General features: G+C 35.6%; 3 protein-coding genes across 3 annotated transcripts in view; 1 reads left to right on the top strand and 2 right to left on the bottom strand.

The window, feature by feature from the left end:
- Positions 1-5,211, top strand: part of zbtb47b (zinc finger and BTB domain containing 47b) — a 32,403-nt gene extending 27,192 nt beyond the window's left edge. The window contains exon 7 of the mRNA XM_051882358.1: positions 95-5,211. Within this exon, the coding sequence (XP_051738318.1) occupies positions 95-498 (404 nt within the window). The 3' untranslated portion in view covers positions 499-5,211. The remainder of the gene's footprint in view (positions 1-94) is intronic.
- Positions 3,771-13,007, bottom strand: klhl40b (kelch-like family member 40b). Its single transcript, XM_051882359.1, has 6 exons — positions 11,044-13,007; positions 9,618-9,778; positions 9,397-9,504; positions 8,601-8,786; positions 8,332-8,481; positions 3,771-6,570 (listed from the first exon to the last, which is right to left on the bottom strand). The coding sequence occupies exons 1-6, from the start codon at positions 12,169-12,171 to the stop codon at positions 6,459-6,461; spliced, it is 1,845 nt and encodes a 614-aa protein (XP_051738319.1). The 5' UTR covers positions 12,172-13,007; the 3' UTR covers positions 3,771-6,458.
- Positions 13,008-14,641: 1,634 nt separating this feature from the next.
- hhatlb (hedgehog acyltransferase like, b) lies at positions 14,642-23,193 on the bottom strand. The gene is made up of 12 exons (XM_051882279.1): positions 21,455-23,193; positions 20,378-20,498; positions 18,255-18,322; positions 18,058-18,171; positions 17,751-17,945; positions 16,655-16,864; positions 16,390-16,561; positions 16,172-16,316; positions 16,033-16,068; positions 15,746-15,947; positions 15,405-15,546; positions 14,642-15,298 (listed from the first exon to the last, which is right to left on the bottom strand). The coding sequence occupies exons 2-12, from the start codon at positions 20,481-20,483 to the stop codon at positions 15,072-15,074; spliced, it is 1,617 nt and encodes a 538-aa protein (XP_051738239.1). The 5' UTR covers positions 20,484-20,498; positions 21,455-23,193; the 3' UTR covers positions 14,642-15,071.
- Between the last annotated feature and the right edge of the window lie 742 nt (positions 23,194-23,935).

A 23,935-nucleotide genomic window follows, 5' to 3' on the forward strand; every position in this document is an offset into this window, starting at 1 on the left:
CCCTTTTATGTGTTTGTCGTCGTCATCAGCTAAAATGGATGTGTAGGTTAATTTGCTTCCTGAGCAAGTTCTTTCATCTCTTTGTCTTTTCCAGGAGAGAAACCATATATCTGTGAGATCTGTGGAAAGAGCTTCACGAGCCGGCCCAATATGAAACGGCACCGCCGCACTCACACTGGCGAGAAACCATACCCCTGTGACGTCTGCGGACAGCGTTTCCGCTTCTCCAACATGCTCAAAGCTCACAAAGAGAAGTGCTTCCAGGTCAGCAACCCCATGGTATCTGATACCACCAACCTTCTGGGCCTGGAGCCCACGTCAACTGATATGGACACACCAGCCAATCAGTTACCCAGCCACCCTATGACCCCTCCTGGAGAGGCATCCAGTCTCCACCAGGTCAAGTCGCTCTCGCTTCCCTTCGTTCACTCTATCGTAGGTCATCCCTCTCCCCCGACCCTGTTTTCCACTGAAAGGGTGAACTCCGGTAACAACTAGTTTTGATTTTAAGGTTCCTTTGATTGTTTAATGTCTGAAACCCAAAGCTTGCAGTAGCTTCCCTTGAGCTTTTTGATTCACATCCAATGTGAATCACTCTCATAGGGGTTTCCAAACATGCTGAGCGAGGTCTAAAAGACTTCCGGCAGGTGTTTGAACAGTGTGCGACACTGAATATTCCTTTTAAACTGTGCAAATTTTCACTTATCTTATTCTCATAGAGATATTTTATATACTGTTCAAATAAGCTTCTCGTATAACAGAAAGAAAACAAATGTTCTCATTATTTTTGTTGATGTTTTTGATGCAGTTTTTGTGAGCTACAGGATTAGCAGTTAGCACTGCATTTCTGCATTTCACATGCTCTTGATATGGTCACCGTGGTTTTGCCAAGTAGACATGTTCTTGGATCAACATATTTTGAAAATTTAGTCCTAACCCTATCTCTACCCCGAAACCTAACCTCACCCATAACCTATCCCTAAAATCAGAGGGAAAAGATAGGTAAATAACACTGATGTAAAAGCACCTAACCCTGGTTGTAAGCCTAAACTTGACATAAACTGTAAACTTGTCCCTCAAATCTGATTGGTTGATTGGAACGTTGTACCAGGATCAACAAAGATGTTGATCCAGGAACATGTACTTGGTAAAATCACGTTCACCCTTTTACTATAGTTGTTCATGCTTTGTCGATTTCATCTAACTAGTGGAGATTCCCATTAGCTGCATTACAAAATACAAATACGTATTGAACTCACAGCAGAGGGCGCTGTGGGACGTGAGCAAATAGCTCTTTAGCCAATAAACATGTAGCAGCTGTGTCCCCCTGCCATAACCAAATCCAGATGTATCGCAGTAACCAAATCCTGTTAGCTTATATGTTATTACTGAATATGAAATGTATAATCACTCCAGCACCTTATTTTTAATCGTAGATGTATTTATATTGTCCTGTCTTCTTCGTATTCTGAAAGTTAAAATTTTGCCACATGAGGTCCTCTGATATTTGCAGAGGTTTGTTTTGTGAAGCGTCTGTGCAGGGCACAGGTTGGGCGGTTGGTTTGTATCAAAGGTTATATGTAGCAGAGGCACTTGAGAAAACCTTTATTATTTTTAAAAATCCCAAAGACGGATGTTTTCGCAATTTTTTTTTTTTTCTCTCTATAATATTTTACAATTTTCAGAGCACTTTACTCTCAGTGTTGGCCATATGTGTAATGGCAAAATCTGAAATGCCTAAACCACTTATGAAGGAATGAGTGTGAAATGAAGTGTGTTTTATTTGCATGGAGGCAATATCAAACCTGGATAAGCGCCAGGGTGTGTTTGGTTCAAAAATATGTGTTGAATGTCTGAAATTCTTTATGGTACACACAACAGGTTTATCAGCTATTTTTTTACAGTGATTTATCAGTCATCATTAATGCTTTCATTTATTTTTTTTTCCACTTTACACTATTTTATGATGGATTTAATGACAGTGGGCCTGAATAACTTTTAGAAAGTGAAGGTTTCAGTAATCAAATGATGGAAATCATGTTATTGTTTTGTGCCCTAAAAATGTAATTATGTAGCAAACTATTAGACCCGCCCTCTGGGACTCGTATAGGCTGTAAGATGGTCTTGTTGAGAGACCACATAGAATCTGAAAAGAGTTTATAGAGAATTTGTAAAAATTTCCTTACCCAGTGTCAGAAAGGATTTATATAGACAAAATATAGTTGAAGAAAACACTCTAGGAAAACGTAGTAGCTATAATAGGTATTATCCAATATAAATATTTAAATATATATTTACACACACATATACAATATATATAAATATACATAGTCTGTAAATAAATTCTGTGTCAGTTTTTGTTTAATCAGTTTTCTTTGTTTACATACTTTATAGAGTCAAATGAATGTGGTGAGATGTGGAGGTCAGCATTCATGAAAGAGCTTGCAAGATTTTTATATAGGGAATAAGCTCTAGAATTTTACCTTCTTACCATCTTAAATATTAACTTGCCATGTTCACAGTATATCAGTCATGTTTCTGGGTTAAGAAAATGCAGCTTAATGCAAGCAATGGCAAGTGGTTTTAAATGGTACGTTTATTTAAGAAGCCATGTTTCTGAAAGTCCCGGCAGAATGAAGAGTTACATATGGAAGCTTGTTTCTGCCACAGAATAGAACAATTAAAAAGGTAATTGCGTCTTTATGTCACAATTGTCTTTTTTCTTGCAATTGCAAGTTTATATCTCATGATTGTGAGAAAAAAGTCAGAATTGCGAGTTTAGTGTATCTCTAAATTCTGAGGATACGAAGTCAGAAATGTGAGTTTATGTCTCAGAATTATATCTCGCAATTCTGACTTTTTTTCAGAAATTAAAACACACAATTCAAAACTTAAACTTCAGAAACTCGCAATTGCGAGTTATAAAGTCTGAATTGCGAAATGTGAACTCCCAATTCTGAGAAGAAAAGTCATAATTGTCTGACAAAAACTCGCAATTACCCTTTTTTATTTTTTTATTTTTTATTCCGGGGTGGTTAACAATCTGCATAGTTAATGGAACAGTTTAATGACAGCATTTTAATTTTTGTCTAAACTTTCCCTTTAAGTTTGGAATGGAATTGTAGAAGTTCTGGAATTATTTAAAATAAATAAATAAATAAATAAATAAAAAAACAGAGCATAACATGCTAGGTGTCTAGAATTTTTTAACAATTAGACCCACGGTAATTGGCAATATTCTGCATTGGTCAATATGTTTTATCTCTGTATCTGTAACTAGTCGGTGTGGCGGTCATAACCAGCTAATTGTAGAGGCACCATAACAAACCTGCCTTAAGTGTGTAGTGAATAGAGTTGCCATGATCATGAATGTGTAGATTGAAATTACAGTGGTATGATTTGGGAAGATAATGGTGATCTAACCTTTTAAAAGCTCTTTTAAAAAAGGATTTTTTTTTAATTTAGCAGTGCTGTGCCAGAGGATTCTTGTTTAAGCCTTTTTATGGTTTTGCCACAGATATGTTGTTTGTGTTCTTTACATGTTTTTCAGTGTCATATTGCACCTTATACCCAGCTCACTTTATTACAGTGTCCTCAATTCTTAGGATCTCAATACAATGAGGATGTTTATCTTTTTAAAGCCCCTTTTAATATTAAACATGTTTCATCTCATTTTCCTAACAATATTGTTAAAATATTAAAAACTTCCCCTGAAAGTTTTCTATAGCACTTGCTTTGTCTTATCACAAGGTGAATCAACACAGAATTCACTTTTTCTTTTTTCTTTTTTTTTGTGTGTGTGTGTGTGTGCACTTTATTTGAATATTAAAGATATGGTACAAGGTTTTAGATTAATTTCTCTCTCTCTCTCGCTGTCTCTCTCTCTCTCAGGCTGCGTTTAAGTTCAATTTTTTTATGCTCTTCCATCTCTAACTTCCTACTATTTACAGTTTTTTTTCCTTATGAATTTGTTCCATAGGCCTGCATGTATGCTTGGGCTTTTGGAGAAAATATAAAAACATTACACAAACTAAAATGACGACAATACAATAAATTATAACAGTAAGCTTATGGTAGCTACAAGTATTATGTGGTTAAATGTCAAAATAACTCCAGTATCAAACACTAGAGTTGTGTGGGGTAAATTAAGCGTGATCTGCTGTGACGTCACAATCATGTTGCATTGTGGTCTATGGATCTGCCTGAAGTGTACATCTTGAGTAGACTCGCTCCCTTGGTCAAAAATCGAGGGGTTGAGGGTCTGTCCAGATAAACTTCCCTCGCCCACTTGACAAAGTTGAACGCACTTCAAAATGGCGTCAGGGATTCTCCCAATGGGAAGTGCTTAGGGAAGTATGTCTAAAAGTGGAGTTAAACGCAGCCTTAAACTAATGTCTTATTATTTTACATGAAGTGAAATTGCACAGATGTAAACCTCCATCTTTGGAGATATTGTAGTATGAAAAGGGCCATTGAAGAGCTAAAATTTGAATTGAATTTGTGCATCTAAAAGAACATGTTTCTCTTACAGGTTGTGAGGGAGTGTAAAAGGTGGAAGTCTTTACAATTTTTTATGTTTTGCGTACTTTACTAGTGTGTATTATTCCTAGTTTGCTGCTTATTAAGAAAGACTTGGGATGCTTGTGGCCTTTTCATTATTTAAGTGATTTTGGAAAGGAAGAAAGATTTATATTAAGAAGGATTTGTCTGTTATTTTAGTTTGTTCTGGTGTGTGCTATCCTTTGTAATAAATCATAAGTGATAGCAAGAGATGATTTGCACTTCAGAATTTGAGAAGTTTTTCTTATTGTCTGTTTAATTTTTTTAAGAAAAGACTCACCATGCAGTTATCTTGGAAAGACATTATAAAACCAAACTCAAGAAATATATTCACTTTTTTCCTAAACTAGCACTCAACATGTAATACTTAAACTTAACCATACTTTCAGTGTATTAAAACAATCATGAGTGTGACTGTTCCTACCTTTTAATTCTATACGCTAGTATGTCTTGGTTAACTTTGTGTACATGCAGTTGGCAGTTGTGCTGGTTCTGTCAGCAGAATACTAAACAATTCTAAGACTAGAGTCTAGCGGTGCTAATAAAATGAGGCTGTATTTTGTCATTTATTGTATTGGGTAGTATTTATTGTCTGTAACATAATAAAATGATAATTTCAATAGTGAACTAAATGAATCATCACACCAAGCATTTTTGTGTTTGTTTTTGCTTTACTTTGAAAGGCAAATATTTCTCTCATACAGAACACAACAGAAATGTCACATGAACAATAATCTTAAAAAACAATAAAATTACACAACAAAGCCATAATAAAAGTGTTCAGAAACAGCATTTCCACAACCTTATTTTCAAGATATCTGTGCCGGTTGCAACATAGGCTTACTGGAAAAACATGTTCTACATTTTTGCAAAACTCGAAAAACTTACTGTAAAAAAGAATTGTTGGTTTAACTTAAAAAAGTAAGTTACCTGGTTGCCTTAAAATTTTGAGTTCACTGAAATTAAGAATTTGAGTTAATACAATGAAGACGATTGGTTTAATCAACAGAAACTCAAAATATTATGTTATCTGAACCACATTAATTACTGAAGTTGATTTGACAAAAGAAAAAATGTTGTGATAATTACAATTCACTACAGCTTCCAGCTGAAATGAACACTAGTGGCAGTAAAACAACAACTTGTATTCATTGTAATTCAAACAAATTAGAATTACAGGGGCAGATTATCGATTAATAAAGACTAATTATGTGGGCTATGGCTTTTCTGATGTAGTAAACTTACTCGGTAGCCTGGTACAGCATTGCACTTGTGATGCAGAGCGCTTTTGGGTACGAGTGCTGTGCAAAATGAGTCAAAGATAAAAAAGCTCACAGACTTGTAAAAGCAAGTTGAAATGGTATGGTTGCTTCAGCAAATGTGTTTTTTCCCCCTCATATTTGCTTTTGTTAACTCTATCGGTATAGGTTTATTGGTGGTACGATATTTTCAAACGCTATAGCGCATTAACCTTTTAGCGCCACTACGTACAACAACGTACATACATAAAACATTGGCAGATTCACGTTCATCTGTTTTCAGATAAAACTGAACGCGCTTTTATCATCATTCACTAGACATTTCACTTTGAAAGTGCCGTGAAACATGCAAGAAACAACATGATACTATTTCGCAGAATTGTTGCCGTAGGTACGTTTTTCCAATGAGCTTGGGTTGGATGGCTTTTTCTTTCTGTTCCAAATGATAAATGATTCATAATGTGTTTAAATGTTGAATATGATCACTTTCATGGAATGAGTCTGTGAACACATGTTCTATCCTCTTATGTTTTGTGCTGGTTCAGTCTTCACTTTGTCCCATGCTAGCTGATTTTAAATCAGCAGAGTGTTTATTCTTCTTTCCTTTACACTGAATCATTAGACAGCACTGGCGTAGTCTCACATTTTTGTGAGTCGAAGAGTGTTGAGACGAACTCCCAGAACTGTTGCACCAGATGCATATTGAATCTCCCTCAGTATGCCGTTCCATTTCCTCTCGCCCTCATCATACCTGTGAACAAACATCAACCTTTTTATTTAAACGTACATTTGGATTGTAGTAATCATGTATATGTGGTCAAATCATGTATGTTATACCAAAAAATACCGGTAGAGCCTATATTAGTACACTGTAAACCCGAATAAGTTGGGCTTACTTAAAATTGGGAACATCATAACTCAAAAAATTTGATGTAACTGATTTCCTCAAATTTTTTGAGTTATGATGTTCCCAATTTTAAGTAAGCAGAACTATCAAGTTTTGAGTTTGTAGTACTCATGCATGTTACTTGCTCCTAACTTGAAGTACTGAGTTAGTTAGCTAACTCATACATTTTGATAGCAATTAACATAAAATATTTAGTTTATTAACTTTTTTATTTTGAGTTCTTGCAAATCAAATGAGTTATTTACTTCACTGTAAACCCTAAGAAAATTCAAAAAATGCCAATTTGCTAACATGTTAACTATGACATGGTATAACACTTACTGAATGAGTACAGCAACTTAAAACATGTACCTTACCTGCTGTCATACCAAGCTGCATGTGCTACTTGTCACCATGATGGTAACTCTCCAAAAACCCACATTAACAGAAACTCTTCTAAATTAGCATAACAAAACATTAATCACTACTAAATCTCCCTTACCATTAATCTTGCACAAAAAACATTATATAACACTTAATTTTAGCATTTACTCTCCCTTTCGAGTGCCATGGGCAAAGCATGCTGGGAAATAGAAATCCCAGTCCAGTTTCTGTTAAACTTAAGTTAGTCAAAATGAAAAGAAATGAGTTCATACAACTCAAAACAATGAAAAAGTTCAGTTCACTTGAAATATGTCAGTGCTGTGAACTCAAAAGAAAAAGTAAGTTCTAAATACTCATAGCAATTAATTTAACTGAATTAATTTGTTCAATTTAAGTTTGTCCTACTTAAACCAATTAAGTATTATGAGCATTAGGGTTTACAGTGTAGAGATGCACAATATATCAGTACAATATTAAATTTCTGGCTGATGTTGTTTTAAATTTATTGATACTGAATATTTAATTGTGCATGCTCATTCCTAAGTTCACTTGTAGCATTTTAAACAATTAGTTTTAGTGTTTTTAATTTATTTAGACAAAATAATATAGAATTTTAATATTGCCATTGTCTGTTATTGCTACATCCCTTTTTATGCTATCGTTCAAAAGATTGGGTTCAGTATTTTTTTTTTATATATATATATATATATATATATATAAGAAGTTAATACTTAAAAAAATTAATATATAATTAATACACTTATACAGCAAGGATGCATTAAATTGAACAAAAATGACAGTAATGACAATATTACAAAATATTTCTGTTTCAAATAAATGCTGTTTTTTGAACTTTATTCATCAAAGAATCATAAAAATAAAAATATTTCAGCGTAACTGTTTTCATCATTTGTAATAATAAGAAATGTTTCTTGAGCACCAAATCAGCATATTAAAGTCATTTCTGAAGGATCATGTGACACTGAAGACTGGATTAATGATGCTGAAAATTCAGATTTGCATCACAGGAATAAATTACATTTTAAAATATATTCAAATAGAAAATAGTTATTTTCAATTATAAAAATATTTGATTACTGTTTTTACTGTATTTTTGATCAAATAAATGCAGTGTTCTTTCAAAAACAAAAAAATCTTTTCAACCCCAAAATTTTAAACTGTAGTTTAGATCAGACATCCCTCTACTTAAAGACTGACTGGTTTAGTGAAGGAGCGCCTCACCTCCAGATGTCATTCATCTCCTGCGGCATGAGATCATCGCTGTCCTCTTTGGGGAACATGGCAAAACCACCCACAGCATAGAGGACACCACCCACAGTGACCAAGCTAAGGGAACTACGGTCCTGGGGAAACTCCACAAACTCTGACCACCTGTAAGAAAGGGTTGTGGTAGCTAATTATGTTGAGTTTGTCCCACTATGCGTATCATAAACTCAATAAAAACCGCAGGTTTTTAGCATACATTGTATGCGGCCAAGGGCCACACTTACTTGTTGGTTTTGATGTCATAGACCTCAGCGCTGCCTGTGAGGCCAGTGTCAGTGACACCAGCTGCCACGTAGATCTTATTTTTGTGGATGGTGACCCCAAAAAGTGAACGTGCAGTATTTAATGGAGCCAGATCTGTCCACTGATGTTTTGTAGTGTCATAGGCACACACTCTATTCAAACACTGTCTACAAAATAAGAGAAATATGTGTAACTGTGAGATATGTAACATACTGTACAGCTACACTACTGTTTAAAATTTTGGAATAATAAAGTCTCTCAAGGAACTGTGATATTTATTTCAAGATTCTTTGATTAGAAATCTTTTGTAATGTTATAAATGTCACTTTTGACCAATTTAATGTGTGCTCTTACTGACCCCTAACTTTTGAATGGTAGTTTATCACAGTTTTCACAAAAATATTAAGCAGAAAAAAATGTTTTCAACATTAATAATAATAAGAAATGTTTCTTAAGCAGCAAATCGACATATTAGATTGATATCTGAAGGATCATGTGACACTGAAGACTGGAGTAATGATGCTGAAAATTCAGCTTTGCCATCACAGGAGTAAATTAAATTTTAAAATATATTCAAACAGAATACAGCTATTTAAATTATAATAATGTTTGACAATGTTAATGTTTTTACTGTATTTTTAATCAAATAAATGCAGCCTTGGTGAGCCCAAGAGACATTAAAAACATTAAAACATCTTAATTATTCCAAAAGTTTGACTGGAAGTGATGTTGAATGCATATTTCAAAACAGAAGGCAGAAATAGCTAATAAACTTACTTGTTCTCCCCCTTTCCTCCAATTACATAGATCATTTCATTATGAGACACTACTCCATGGCCATATACTGGGTAGGGAAGAGGATCTGACTCGGCCCATTTAAGACACCTTAAAAAAACAGGGCTACTTGAAGCATCTGTTTGGAAAATTCATGATTCAATAAACACAAAAGAAAAATGTACAGCTGATCTTCAAATAAGTAACATGGCATTAGTACTTACTGTCTGTCATAAACCATGACAGTTTCCAGAATGGGTTCTCCTTCCTTCATTTCTCTCCCTCCAATCACAAAGATGAAGTTTTCAGCCTCACCCATCCCGAACAGGAAGCGAGGGGAGGGTATGGGAGGCATGCCCATCCAGTCTGAGGTCGCAGGGTCAAACTGTGTAATATGGGACAGTCTACATGAGCATTTGCAGCTAATTTCAAGACGCCATGAAAGCAAAATTAGAGTTTTGTGGCTTTTAGTGCATGTCTGTTAGCTGTGGAGTCAGTCCCAGTAAACACCTCTAAATATTGACAAATTAAACTTTTAGCATACTTAAAATTACAAATAAAACATTAAAAAAATACAGTCTTTCTCCTACAGGAAAATTAATCAAAAATACTGATGACTCATCCTACGCTATACAAATTATTTCCTAGTCAAAAAAAGCTCTCTACAATGAGAATGTCCCTCCCTCTAATACTACAGTACTTGAAACCAGCTAGAAAATAACAAATCTTCTGGCGAAAAACTAAAACCTCGACTAGTCCTGCCAAAGATTTCAGTTTCACAGAAAATATGTCAATGTCTGTTAGCTGAGTAGTCATTCCCATAAAACACGAAACGTTCCCTTAACGTTAGGGTATGGTTCCGGTTTGGATGTTTCTTTGGGAACCAATTACTAACATTCTAGAAACATTGCAGGGAGTTTGTTTGTGTGTGTGTGTGTGTGTGTGTGTGTGTGTGTGTGTGTGTGTGTGTGTGTGTGTGTGTGTGATAAATAAGAACTTATCCACAATGTCCTAATGGTTAGGTTTCAGTGTTTTTATAATCATAAATTAGAAGAACCTTCTCTTCCAGGAAAATGAATAAAAGTAGTGATGACTCATCCTGAACTACACAGATTTTTATCCAATCACAACATTTTGTCCAATCCCTACCCCTAATACCAATTGAAACCAGCTAGCAAATAGCAAATCATGCAATGGTACTTCTGTTTTGTTTGTTTTTTTTAAAAGCAAGCGATGATCCCATCTAAATATCCTGCCCAGGCTTCAGTTTCATAGAAAATACATTGTAAACACAGGACAGAAAACGCCTCGGTGTAACCGACCTGAAGGAGGGAACGGAGACGTTACGTCAGATCATTCTGACGAATGGGGCTCTCGGGCGAGACCCCATTCGTCAGAATGATGTGACGTAACGCCAAACGTGACCGACTGAAAGGGAACCAGTGATTCATTTGGAGTCTTTACCTTCACTTATTTCCAAATATATATGTAAATATAGCTGGGTAGATGCAAAAACACACTGATCTGTTTGTTAATGTTGTCTGTGACTATACATAAACCTCACAGTGTGTAGAATGAATGATTCTGAGAAAAGAATGAATGAAAACTAGACTGTACTAAAGCAATAAATGAAAGAAAGTAGTCCTTTACCTGCAAGAAGTATAAATAGATCTGTTCGTCTTTGTTTTGCTCATCAAAAAAGAGTCCACCTGCCACAAATATCTGGTTTTCCTTTGTGACCAGACTGCAGTGGTTTTTAGGGATTTGGGTAGAGAGTGCCGCCACATAACAATCGTTTCCCGTCGGGTCATAAGCCACCGATGCAGTGTCATTGATCAAGAAGATCAAGTCTCTCAGGAACATCCCGAACCGCAGATTGTCATTCAAGATGCCTGGAAGTAGCTCCTCCTGCTCTTCTTCCTCTTCATCTCCCTCCTTCTCTCCTTCCTCACCAGCACTCTTTTTGGTTTTGGTCTTCTTGACTTCTGGAAGCTTCCCAGCATGGGCGTCTTTGACTAGTTGCAGTTTCTTGGTGATCTCAGGGTTCGAGCTCAACCATTCATGTTTCTCCACATTTTTGGTGAAGTAGTCTTGAGGAACCAGGCGTAATCTGATGCAATCCAGCAGACCCGGTAGGTCCTCCAGCCTCTTTTCTTGGTCATGTCCAACCCACTTGATCAAAGCCTCAAAAACTTCTTGCTCCGTTTCTACGTTCAAAGAGTCAGATGCAATAACGGCCGCCAATTCGCTCGGAATCAGTTGCAGGAATTCTTCATCCCGAGCAATAAGCTTGAAGCGCTCACAAGCGAAGTTCCTCGCAGATATGGCCAGACGAGGACAATCTAGCATCAGTCCTAGTCGAAAAATCGCCAAACAGTTGCTCAAACTCAGTCGCTTTTGCAGGAACGAGACACATACAGTGAAAATCGAGGGAATCTGAAGCATGTTGGCCAAAGCGAAGATGTCCTGCACGTTTTGCTCCGTCACATTGATGTTCGAGGTGTAGAGGTACTTCAAGATCATCCCCATGACGCCAGGCTCCACATCCTCCAGTACGATCTCCTTCTGTTTACTCTCCTCCACACCTGACTTGAAGAAAGCTCTGAAGTATGAGCTGCAAGCAGCCAGGACCAACCGGTGGCATGGAAACTCTTTGTCTTTTATCTTCAACACACAGTCAACCATCATATCGCTCTCCAGAAGATCGTATAGACCATCTTGCAGCAAAGTTTGCTGGTACATGCGCGGCTCCTCCATGGGATCTATGGGTAGAGCCATATTGATTGCGTACTATCCCTGATGGTCACAATGAAGTAAATGGCTAATCCAGCGCTCTCTGTTCCGCACTTCTGTTAGTGGTTGAGAAAGAAGAGGCAGGGTTGAATCAGTTCCGCTTTGCTGTCAGGAATACAGTCTTCATCAGCTGTTCCAATACTTCAACCAAACTCCAACTGGAGGCTATTTATAGGTCCTTTACAAAGATGTGGAATCCATACTTGTACATGTGAAACACAACCCCCTGACCTGTGCAACAGCTGACACACTTCCCCATGGGAGACAGCAGTCAGAAGAAACACTGGCCTTCTGGGTGAGATCACATAGGACCTTTATGAGATTATGAATCACCTTTTTGATTTATTATTTTTATAGACTATATGATGGATAATGGGATATCATCTTGTAATATAACTTTCCATACATTTGGTATCAAATATCCTACCCTGGAAAATGGCCCAAAATTCTACAATTTAAAAATAATAATCAGTAACAAATTAATGTTGTGATGTTATTTCCATCAAGTGGTACATCAGTTTTTGGTCAAGATCTTGTATTGACAATGCAAGAGGTGAGCACTCTGTAAAGTCTATTCCAGCACATCCCAAAGACTTTCAATGAATTTAAGGTCTGGACTCAGAGGTGCCAATTCATGTGTGAAAATGATTCTTCATGCTCCCTCCCAACCATTCTTTTACAATTTGAGCCTGATGAATCTTAGCTTTGTCATCCTGGAATATGGCCATGACACGTCTTCCTACATGGTTGTTTAAGAAATGAAAAGCTACACACTCCATCAATTAGGGTTAAAAGAACTGATTCCAAACATATAACATGCTAGAAACATAATAATCAAAGCAATAATGATCCAGTCATAGACTCTTAAAGGTTGTTCCAAACCTGTATAAATTTCTTTGTTCTGTTGAACACAAAAGAAGATATTTTGAAGATTGTGGGAAACTGAACAGTTTTGGAGCACCATTGACTTCCATAGTATTTTTTTTTCCTACTATGGAAGTCAATGGTGCCCCAAAGCAGCCTGGTTACAAACTTTCTTTAAATATCTTCTTTTGTGTTGAGCAGAACAAAGAAATTTATACAGATTTGGAACAACTTGAGGGTGAGTAAATGATGACAGAATTGTCATTTTTGGGTGAACTATCCCTTTAAGTACTCTCCCTCATGTCGTTCCACACCCGTAAGACCTTCACTTATTTTTGATAAAATCCGACGGCTCAGTGAGGCCTACATTGACAGCAAGACAATTAACACTTTCAATGCCCAGAAAGGTACTAAAAACATTTAAAACAGTTCATGTGACTACAGTGTTTTAACCTTAATGTTATGAAGCGACGAGAATACTTTTTGTGCGCCAAAAAAACAAAATAATGACTTTATTCAACAATATCTAGTGATGAGTGATCTCAAAACACCGCTTCATGAAGCTTTGAAGCTTTATGAATCTTGTTTCGAATCAGTGGTTCAGAGCGTGTATCAAACTGCCAAAGTCACGTGATTTCAGTAAACGGGGCTTCGTTACGTCATAAGTGTTTCGAAATTTCAATGGTTTACCACTGGGGGGCGTGACTTTGGTAGTTTGATACATGCTCCGAACCATTGATTCGAAACAAAAGATTCATAAAGCTTCATAGCTTCATGAAGCAGTGTTTTGAGATCGCCCATCACTAGATATTGTTGAATAATGTCGTTATTTTGGCGCACAAAAGTATTCTCGTCGCTTCATAACATCAAGGTTGAACCACTGTAGTCACATGAACTGTTTTAAATATGCTTTTAGTACCTTTCTGGGCATTGAAAGTGTTAATTGTCTTGCTGTCAATGGAGGCCTCACTAAGCCATCGGATTTTATCAAAAATATCTTAATTTGTGTTCTGAAGATGAACAAAAGTCTTACAGGTGTGGAACGACATGAGGGTGAGAAATTAATGACAGAATTTTAATTTTTGGGTAAACTAACCCTTTAAGCATTTGCCTATTTAAACCAAACAGCAACTTTTTTTTTTTTTTTTTTGACTGGGCAGGGTACAAAAAAGTAACATAAAAATATATAGACAAAATGTCTGGTTAATATCAACTGTTCCCCAACTTTTATTTCTAAGGAGTCACTGATGAGAATATCAATAGTTCACACATGATCATTGGTTACTTTAACAGTTGAACAAATAGAACAGAGCTTAGGCCAGTTCATATAAATATCCTAGAGTGAAAAGGGTTTCATGACATCAAAGATCTTGAATGTTCTCAATGGCATTCATGCTTTTGTTAACAGTCACGGTTTAATTTAAGCGACCACGTCCCAGAGACTCTGTGATCAATCTCTGTCAATAAGAACTCTACCATTTCTGTATTTACAGTAATTTGAAAAATGAATGGAAGTTCCAAAAAAAAAAAAAAAAGGTTTAGAAAAGAACTTAGGAAAAATTAGCAAGTTGACAAAGAGACATACACATAGTCATTAATGAAGCTTATTTTAATGCATATCACAAATTCATAAAATAATCTTTGTGATCTTCACTCCATTACTTTCATTTAAGCACATATTTTCAACCTCAGGCAGTAATTACTTCTGGTATGAACACTGAGTATTTGTATTTCATTTGAATTAAAACTTAGTTATAAAATTTGTAATAATAAAATTCATCCTCTATGTTTTTAACTACAAAGAACATATTTGAAACTCCTATTACATATGTAAAACTGTCACTAATTTAAAAAGTAGCCAATGAGAGTAGAGTCTGTAATGTTGAGAAAATCTGTAAAAACTTAAATAGTTGTTTCGATACAGTACCATTATTAAAACATTATTTCTTGACTATGATTGACACAAAATGTCTAAGTAAACCATTCAGGTTTTATAAAAATGTAACCATCATGTGTAATCTCTACTCTGCCTTTTGCTTGTTTGGGTCCACAGGCTGGGCGGCAGCAGCGTCCATCTGGGTGGTGCTGGGATCTGTGGTAGTGGGTGCAGCTGTGGGTGCAGGAACAGGGGCTGGAGGGGGGATTGGGTCTGGGTCGTCAATCAAAGCCTGTCTTCTTTCCTTTTCCTTAATCAGCTGAATCAAGCAGTAGGTGACGAACATCACAGTGATGGTCGTGAAGGGGAAACCTGACAAACAAAATACAGTTTGATTTAAGGATATTATATTTTTGAAAGAACATCAAATGGTCAAAAAAAAAATTTAAAATACATTTAAATTGCTCAAGTACTTTACCTTTAAGTAACAATCTCTTTGCAACCAGTTTGGCAAATTCAAGACTGTTCAGGACCAGGATATTGTAAAGGACAATTGTCCAGAAGTTGAAAGTATTGAACACAGCCCTGATCCTGCGTGACATAGAATCTGATATCGCCATCTGTGGGTGGAAGGAAACATTTGTAGATGAGATTATCGCTTATCTATCCAGTAATTTACCTTTTAACCACCAGAGAGAGCCCTAGAGGACCTTTTTAGCACCAATAATTTAACCACTAGAGAGAACCACTAGAATTATCATTAGCACTGTCCATGTCAGAGTACCTGACTACAAAATCATAAAAAGTCATATTTCTTACCTCAATAGAAATAAAAGGTTCCATGGAGAATAATTTTGCGGCCCACAGTTCAAAATTAAGGCCAAAGCAGTTTAAGAAAGCCCAGATGAAAACCACCCAGCTTGGTCCCAGCCAGAGGGACATGATGCCATACGTGCACAGAGAGGCTATCAGCTCATCCAAAACGTTCTCATGTTTCCCGCCGAGATAGTTATAAACATACCTGTGGAGATGACAGCGTTCTTTGTTAAAGCATGAAAGCATTGTGTTGCTTAAAAGTTTGATAGATGTAACAATGTCAATCATACTTGCATAGAAAGTCATTTATTCCTCGATCAAAGTGTCTGTAAAAAACAGAATGATGAACATAGTTGTGTTGTACTGATTATATCAAAATCAATTTATGAAAAATGTAAAAAAAAGAAAACATAATAAGGGCTCACTCACGCCTCAGAGAAAACATAGAGCATTGTAATGCATTTCGGTGGTTTGGGAGGGTCCAGATGATCCAGTCTTGATACTGTGTTTATCACTCCAAACATCACTGCCGCTTTCACCCAATCATACACCAGATTTAAGTAGGCCAATCCAACTGCATAGTGAAAGAAGAGAAAGGCTTGATAAGCTTGAGCAAAGTAAGTGAATACTAACACACACATACTTACCGAGGGCCCAGTCAGAGATGTGTTTAAGGAGCTTCATGTCAGTAGGAATGGTCAGAATGTACATGAAGTGAAAGAGGACTGCCACTATCATAATAACCACCAGGTTTAGCAGGGCCTGAATGGAAATGTTCCACATCTCCCCGTCCTTCCTCGTCAGGTTAGGGTTATTGGCCTGGTGGGGTGTCAAAGGGCAACGCTATTCATTTGGAAAATAATCAAACCATCAAATAATCAAATGTTTCATTCGGTTAATTTAGGTGCAGACCTGAATGTAGAACTTGTCGAATGTCATGATGGGTCCGAAGTAAAAGAAGGGGAGGTAAAAGTTGTACTTGAGAAGCTCCAGGATGCTGTAGTTTCCATCTTTTCTCTCACAGTTCTCAAGAGCAAAACTCATACAGCGCATGATGGTGAAACCACAGCCACCGTAGAACAGAAGAGGACGGAGCTCAAAATTGCCAGTCGCAAACCCTGCCTGAAAGATGAGCCATTTCAAATTGACAATCATAATCACATAGAAAGAAAAAATAAAATAAAATAATAATAAAAAAAATTAATAATGGTGATAATGACATGTATTGTTCATTGTTATTTTATTTGTTTATTTTATTTTAATAACAATAAATAATAAGAATGATTATTTTTATTAAAATAAATGTCATCATTTATAAACATTTAGATTTAATTTCTTTTCATTTTAATAATAATAATAATAATATATAATAGTAATAGTAATTAATGATAATAATGAAATTTTTATTTTATGTGCTTTTTTTTTATAAAATCTATAATTATATAACATTTATAAACATTTAGATTTCATTTGTTTATTTTAATAATAATATACAATAGTAATAATAATTAATGATGATATGGGTATTTACTGTTTATTTTATTTGCTTATTTTTTAAAAATAAAATATAATTTAAAATGTAGAACATTTAGATTTCATTTTTTTATTTTAATAATAATATTAATAGTATACAATATTAATAATATTTAATGATAATAATAGTATTTAATGTTTATTTTATTTGCTTATTTTTTAAATAAAATGTATAATTAAAAAATGTATAACATTTATAAACATTTAGATTTCATTTTTTTTCATTTTAATAATAATAATATACAATATTAATAATTAATGATGATATTATTTATTATTTTATTTGTTTATTTTAAAACTAAATATTATAATTAACAAATTACATTTATAATAAACATTTAATTTCATAAAAATAATAATAACAATAATACAAAATGGAGATATATATATATCATATACCATTGCCATTTTTTTTTTTTTTTTTTTTTTGCTTTACTGTAGCACTTTTTATATTTTCACAGTGTCAGTGATATACCTGCCAGGAAATGAAGGGCTCCATTTTGAAAGTGGCCAGTGTAGTGAGTCCAGCAACAAAGCAGAGCCACCTGAGCTTGACCAGAGAGATGCTATAGAGCAGCACGCAGTGAGAGAGGATGAGCATGACGTAAGCCCAGCCCATACTGCTGAAAACCGCCAGCATACCGTACACCATGTACACCAGAGATCTGTACTGTGGGGTGAAAAAATGAGAGAATGAGCTTCTCAGGTATGCCGTATGGAGTGATATCTTTAGTCATTAGTGTCACATGTAACATAGATATGTCTGGACTTTCAAGAGCCACCTGTGGAGCCAGCAACGAGCAGATCTTGGCAAAGATCACGTGACCTGAGAGCGCAAAGATGATATGCTCTCGGAACGTGGAAAACCACATCATCCACTCGACGTCAGCTGTATCCTGCAGTGTGACACAGATAAATCAGAGTCGACATTCACAACTTTATTTAGATCCAGTATGAAATTATACATAGAAGATCTCACCATTTTTCTGCCAGAGTAGTACCATCCTGGCTGAACACTGGTTTTGAAGGTTTTTCTAGTGGAATTTGCTGAATAAAGAATCATAAAGTCATTTAATGATTTTTTCATTATTAAACATGATCAAATATTGCCATTTAAAGGTACAATTTGTAAGAATTTTGCAGCAAAATATCCAAAAAACCACTAGGCCAGTGTTATATATTTTGTTCACTTGAGTACTTACAATATCCCAAATGTTTGCAACTATTTGTAAATCGTGAGAAAACCAAGGCTCCGAGACGTGTGGTGAGTCGCCTGTCAATTGCGCCATACCCGCGTTACCCTCAGTTTCCGGTTTTATTTTGTAGAAACCATGGAAACACCATAGACACTTTAACATTTACATGTTTTAATAGACAAGGGAACAACTGTTTTGATATATTTTTAGACAGAAAACTAATTATTGTTATATAGCTCAACACGTTTAGTCTTATTGTTTAAATCTAATTTTCTTGATTTTTTTTGTGAGTTCCATGCTTTACCATGCCTCAGAGAAAAACACAATGTTGTGAAGTAGCTAACATAGCATAATCAGATGCAGCTTTATTTTTAGTAACAGTAATACAGCATTTTCTCCATCATACAATACATTTTAAAATTAATTGCACGCCATTTATCAACACAAGCCATCCAGCATTTAATATGATATTCTAAAATCGATCTAGCTTACTGCAGTGTGCAACAAGTGTCTCATAACTGTAACGTTAAAACATTTTCATAACACTCAAATGTACCTCATACTCATGACCGGAAAAGCGGAAGCAGCATCGGCAACTGTGGCATAATAAAAGTTTGGCTGCTCGCGGCGTGTGTTGCGCAATCGTTCAGCTCCCACAACACTCGGTCCTGCTCTGCTTCATACTACAGTAATGTTAATAATCGCATCTATGAACATGACTTCTTCCCGAGTCCTATCCCTTTTCTTTTCCACTGGCTGTGAGGTGAAGACCACATGTCCCAAGATTGCACACTCAAACTTGGCATCATCAAGCTATGCCTTTGTTTTGAATAGGCCTCTAGCGACCTCTAGCGGACAGAAAATCTTACATATTGCACCTTTAAGTCATTTAATTCTGTAAAAGCTTTGATTAATAGGTGTATATATTACATGGATGCAAAAAAAAAACTGTGTATAATTGATATTATTACTAGTGCTGTCAAATCGATTAATCGCATCTAGCATAAAAGTTTGTGTATGTATATATGTATATATATATATATAGTACAAACTTTTATGTTAGATGCGATTAATTGTGATGAATCAATTTTACAACACTATTTATTACTGTATATTACATGCAAATTTGGTCGTTTTGTCATCAACTCAAAATAACACCTTTCAGTCATTTGATTCTTTGATTGATTGATTGATTCTTTTGATAAGCTTTGATTTATAGATGTATATATTATATGAATGCAAAATATGTTGTTATTACTGTCACCATTATGTTCTGTTTGTTTGTTTCATGGACTTTCAGTTTGCATTCTTTAGTCACATGTGTTTCTTTGTTTGATTTCCCGCTCTGCATTACCATGGCCACATTATTATGTTTAGCTGTGTTTGATTAGTCTCGTTTGTGTTGCTACTTAAATTGTACCTTCACATTCAGTCTGTTCAGTCTCATTCACATTATGGTGTGTTTGCCTGCCTGTCTGTCATGGATTATCATTAAACTTTGCCTTGTGGAACTTTATTCATCTGTCTTTGTCTGTATTCCTGCAAGCATCCGTGACAATTACTGTATACTGAATGCAAATGCAAATTAACCCATAATAATACCTTTCTCTTTCTCTTCTCTATCTCTGTTCAGTCTCTTGGTATATTAATACTGACATATGATCCCTGCTGCGTACTTTGCATAGCTTTCTGAGCCAAGCGAATAGCTGTGCTGTCTTTTTCCTCATACAATATACAGTAGTGCTATTTCTGTGCTCTGATGGTTGTTTGTGCATTTATGAGTGAGAAAAGGAGCTCAGGTGGATGTTACAGTAATATGCTAAAAGCCTCACAGAAGCCACTCCAGAAACTTTATTAATACAGTGACATCATTTTAATGCCACATCACAAGTTGATTTATACTTACAGCTAGACACGTCAAATATCCATCTGGCAGCCCAGAGCATTGCCATACACAGCACTACATTATACAAGTAGAGCTCGTACCTCGGAAGAGCTGCTTTGACCCCCATTGTGCACAGGACAACCTAAGAGAGTTTGGAAAGGTGCAGTTAGAATGAGAAAACAAATCTGGTGTCATTAAAATATTTCCCAATCAAGACAGCCAATGAGCGCTTAAGATCCTACTAAAAATATAACTTGGTAATTGGTAATCTACTGTGGGATGAAAGCAATATTGCAGTGTTACTGTAGCTCAACTTGTAGAACATGGCGTTAGCAATGGCAAGGTCATAGGTTCGCTTCATGAATTGATAAAAGTATGCTGTGAATGTTTAAACTACATAAATATAAATTGCATCAGTCATTGCAATAAGAATTATAGGTTACACTTTATTTTAATAGTCCACTTACGACATTCTACTAACTATAAGTAATTTTGCAACTACTGTACATGTCAACTAACTCTCATTAGAGTACTAGTAGGCTGTTAGGTTGGGGTTAGGGTTAGTAAAATAAGTTAACATGTTCTTGAAAAGTTATAATGACTGGTAGTTGACATGTAGTTGCAAAGTTACCTATAGTTAGTACAATGTCCTAACTGGACTAGTGTTACCGAATTATATATTAATCTCTGAACACTTTCTTGCAAAAATAAATAAAACCAAAAACAATTTGATCTTTCTGGGCAGGGCAGAAGTTTCCAATGATTTGAATTGTGTGAGCAGGAAGCATCTACACTATGTGAGCTCTTGCTATTTTTAGCTGGACTATTTTCTGCTCTCATTGTATTGACTGAAGCATCACTTTTATATTACAGCCAAATGTTTTTAATCTTTTCTAACCAGCAGATGATTATTTTGTCTGTTTCTCTATGACCTCAAATAACAAGTCCTGCTTTGTTGTGATGTTTGTTATTGTGAGATTTCATCTGAAGAACCAGGCAGGTAAATTAGTTCAACTCTTTTCTAATATTTGACTTGGTTAAATGTCAGTGGTTGCATGTAGGTGCCAAGCAGATGTTAGAAACTCCTATTGTACTAACCTTGAGCACAGCAATGCCACCGTAACCCAAAGGGCCTTTGAAAGACTGAAAAATCCACTTGAACTTAAAATATATAGAAAAGATCAGCAAAATAATAGTCTAATGCATCCTCTCTGTTTCTACAAAGTGTTAGCTGGGCACACAAACTGCCTGTTGGGCAGCTGCGGACAGTTAAAGGTGAACAAGAGATGTATTTATATTCATCTGAAGCAGCCCATAGGGGGCGGACCCATTGTGCCATGTTGTATCAATAGAAACAGGCTTGCATACTGAATGTCCTACATAAGAGACAGAAGATGGGTTAGAAAGTATGTAACATATAACAGGAAAATATTAATAAATAAATAAATCATATAAATATATGAAACAAAGCTTACCTGAGAGGCATGGGTGTGCAAAATCAAGCTTCGCTTTTGTTAGGACTGAAATCACAGATTTTCCATAGCTAGGTCAGGGGTCAACTAGAGCAGGCATGTTAGGTAATGGTAGTAGTACCTTCTGCCTAAAGTAAACTTCAATAAGGCACAGTAGATGATTTAAGCTACTGTATATAAATGTCTTGGATAAATCTTGATTGGAACAGTATTGTGATTTTACACTGTGTTTGCAACTCGCATGAGCCTACTTTAGTCAGAATCCAGCACAGAATCTACCTATTAGCACATTATTAATGATCTCTTTGCTAATACAGAGCACTGTTACAGTCCCTTAATATAACTTAAATGTATTTTAGGCCATAAGCTGTTCAGCAGCCTTTAAGAAAAGCCAGGAGCCCTGGCATACATTCACACACTTCCACACCTGTTTCTGTCAGGGTCAAGGCTGTTTTCGGATGATCATATTTGGTTGACAATTTGGCACCAGTTCTATCTTCAAACCTAAATAAACACCATTCCACTTAAAAATAAAACAGATTCATCATAGCAAAAATGTCTAGTTCTAAATGAAGCCACGGTCTGTATCTCATTAAAAGTACCTGAATTGTTGGATTTAGCCATAATGGCTTAATTTAGCAAGTCCTGACAGGTCGGTAGTTTAGTTTGTAAGTAGTAGAACAATGTCACATGAATCCCTCTTGGTCACATCACCAAGCTTTGACCTGAGAGCCATTAAAAAAAAAAACTAGAAACATTAAACTTGTCATTCTTCCTTTGTGTACAGCAGAACAAAGAAATTTATACAGGTTTGGAACAACTTGAGAGAGAGTAAATAATGACAGAATTTTAGGTGGGGATGCACCGATACCCATACCAGTATCGGTATCGGCCCCCAATACCAAGCTCGTGTACTTGTACTCGTACTCGTAAAAATACCCCCGATACCAAAGACCGATACCTCACGTGACGTAACTGACAGAATTTTCCGTGCACAGAGACACCGACGGCAACAACAGAAGCAATGTCAGCCTCAGGGGTGTGGAAATACTTCAAAATTAACGATGACAACCCACACATTGCGAACTGCATGCTTTCAATCACAATTCGTTATCGATTAGTGAAGGCGTGATAGGCGGAATCGCGCTGAATAACACAGAGCAGAAGCGCGCGATCCCAGTTCTCTGCAGACAGCGCGCGATCAGTTCTCCTCGCGCCTGAATGGTCAAATGCACATATAGTTGTCAAAATGTCCATCGTGTGGAGTATCTCACGTAAATACAGTTATGGCTTAAGTAGACGTAAACATTTGGGTGAAAACAGGATATGTGTTAGTATCTATGGATTCGGTCTTAAAGGGACCGTAGCTTAATTAAATATTTGTCATTAATGTTAATAAAACCAAAGATAAAAATAAATAAATAAATGTATACATGGTATATAAACCTGTATCTGAAAAACAAGTTTATTTAATTTGTATCTCTACAGTATTTGTTGTATTGTTTGTAATTTGTTTAAAAATGTCTTTTTATATAACAACAATTATATATATTGGTAATTATGCCCTTTGAAGGTGAAATTTTAGTTGACAAGCACATAAAAATGTATTACTTTTTTCATTAGAGTAATAATAAAGAAGCTGTCCTACATTAATTAGTATCACTGTGCTTGGAAAACTGCAACATCACCAGAAAAAAAAAGAAAAAGAAAAAAAGAGAGAAATTAATAAATGTATAGGCATCGGTATCAGCGAGTACCAGAAAAAAAAATATCGGTACTCGTACTCGGTCCTTAAAAAATGGTAACGGTGCATCCCTAATTTTTTGGGTGAACTATCCCTTTAAATTAATACATTTTTATAAGTTTATTAAAATAGTCTAAATTATTTTTAAAAAAATAATTGTTTTTAATTGAACTTATAGTTCAGAAAACTTCTGAAGTCACAAAATGAATAATATATCAGTTAGTTTAATATATCAATACTCCCAGTTTCTGTTTTTTTTTTTTTTTTTTTTTTTAAACAAGCCTATAATAGCCTGTATCAGGCAGCCTTCAAATATCATTATATGTGAATTAAAAGCAGCCTTTTGAGTCAAAAAGGTTTGTC

This window comes from Ctenopharyngodon idella, chromosome 23 (genome assembly GCF_019924925.1).
Source record: "Ctenopharyngodon idella isolate HZGC_01 chromosome 23, HZGC01, whole genome shotgun sequence".
Lineage (NCBI taxonomy): Eukaryota > Metazoa > Chordata > Actinopteri > Cypriniformes > Xenocyprididae > Ctenopharyngodon > Ctenopharyngodon idella.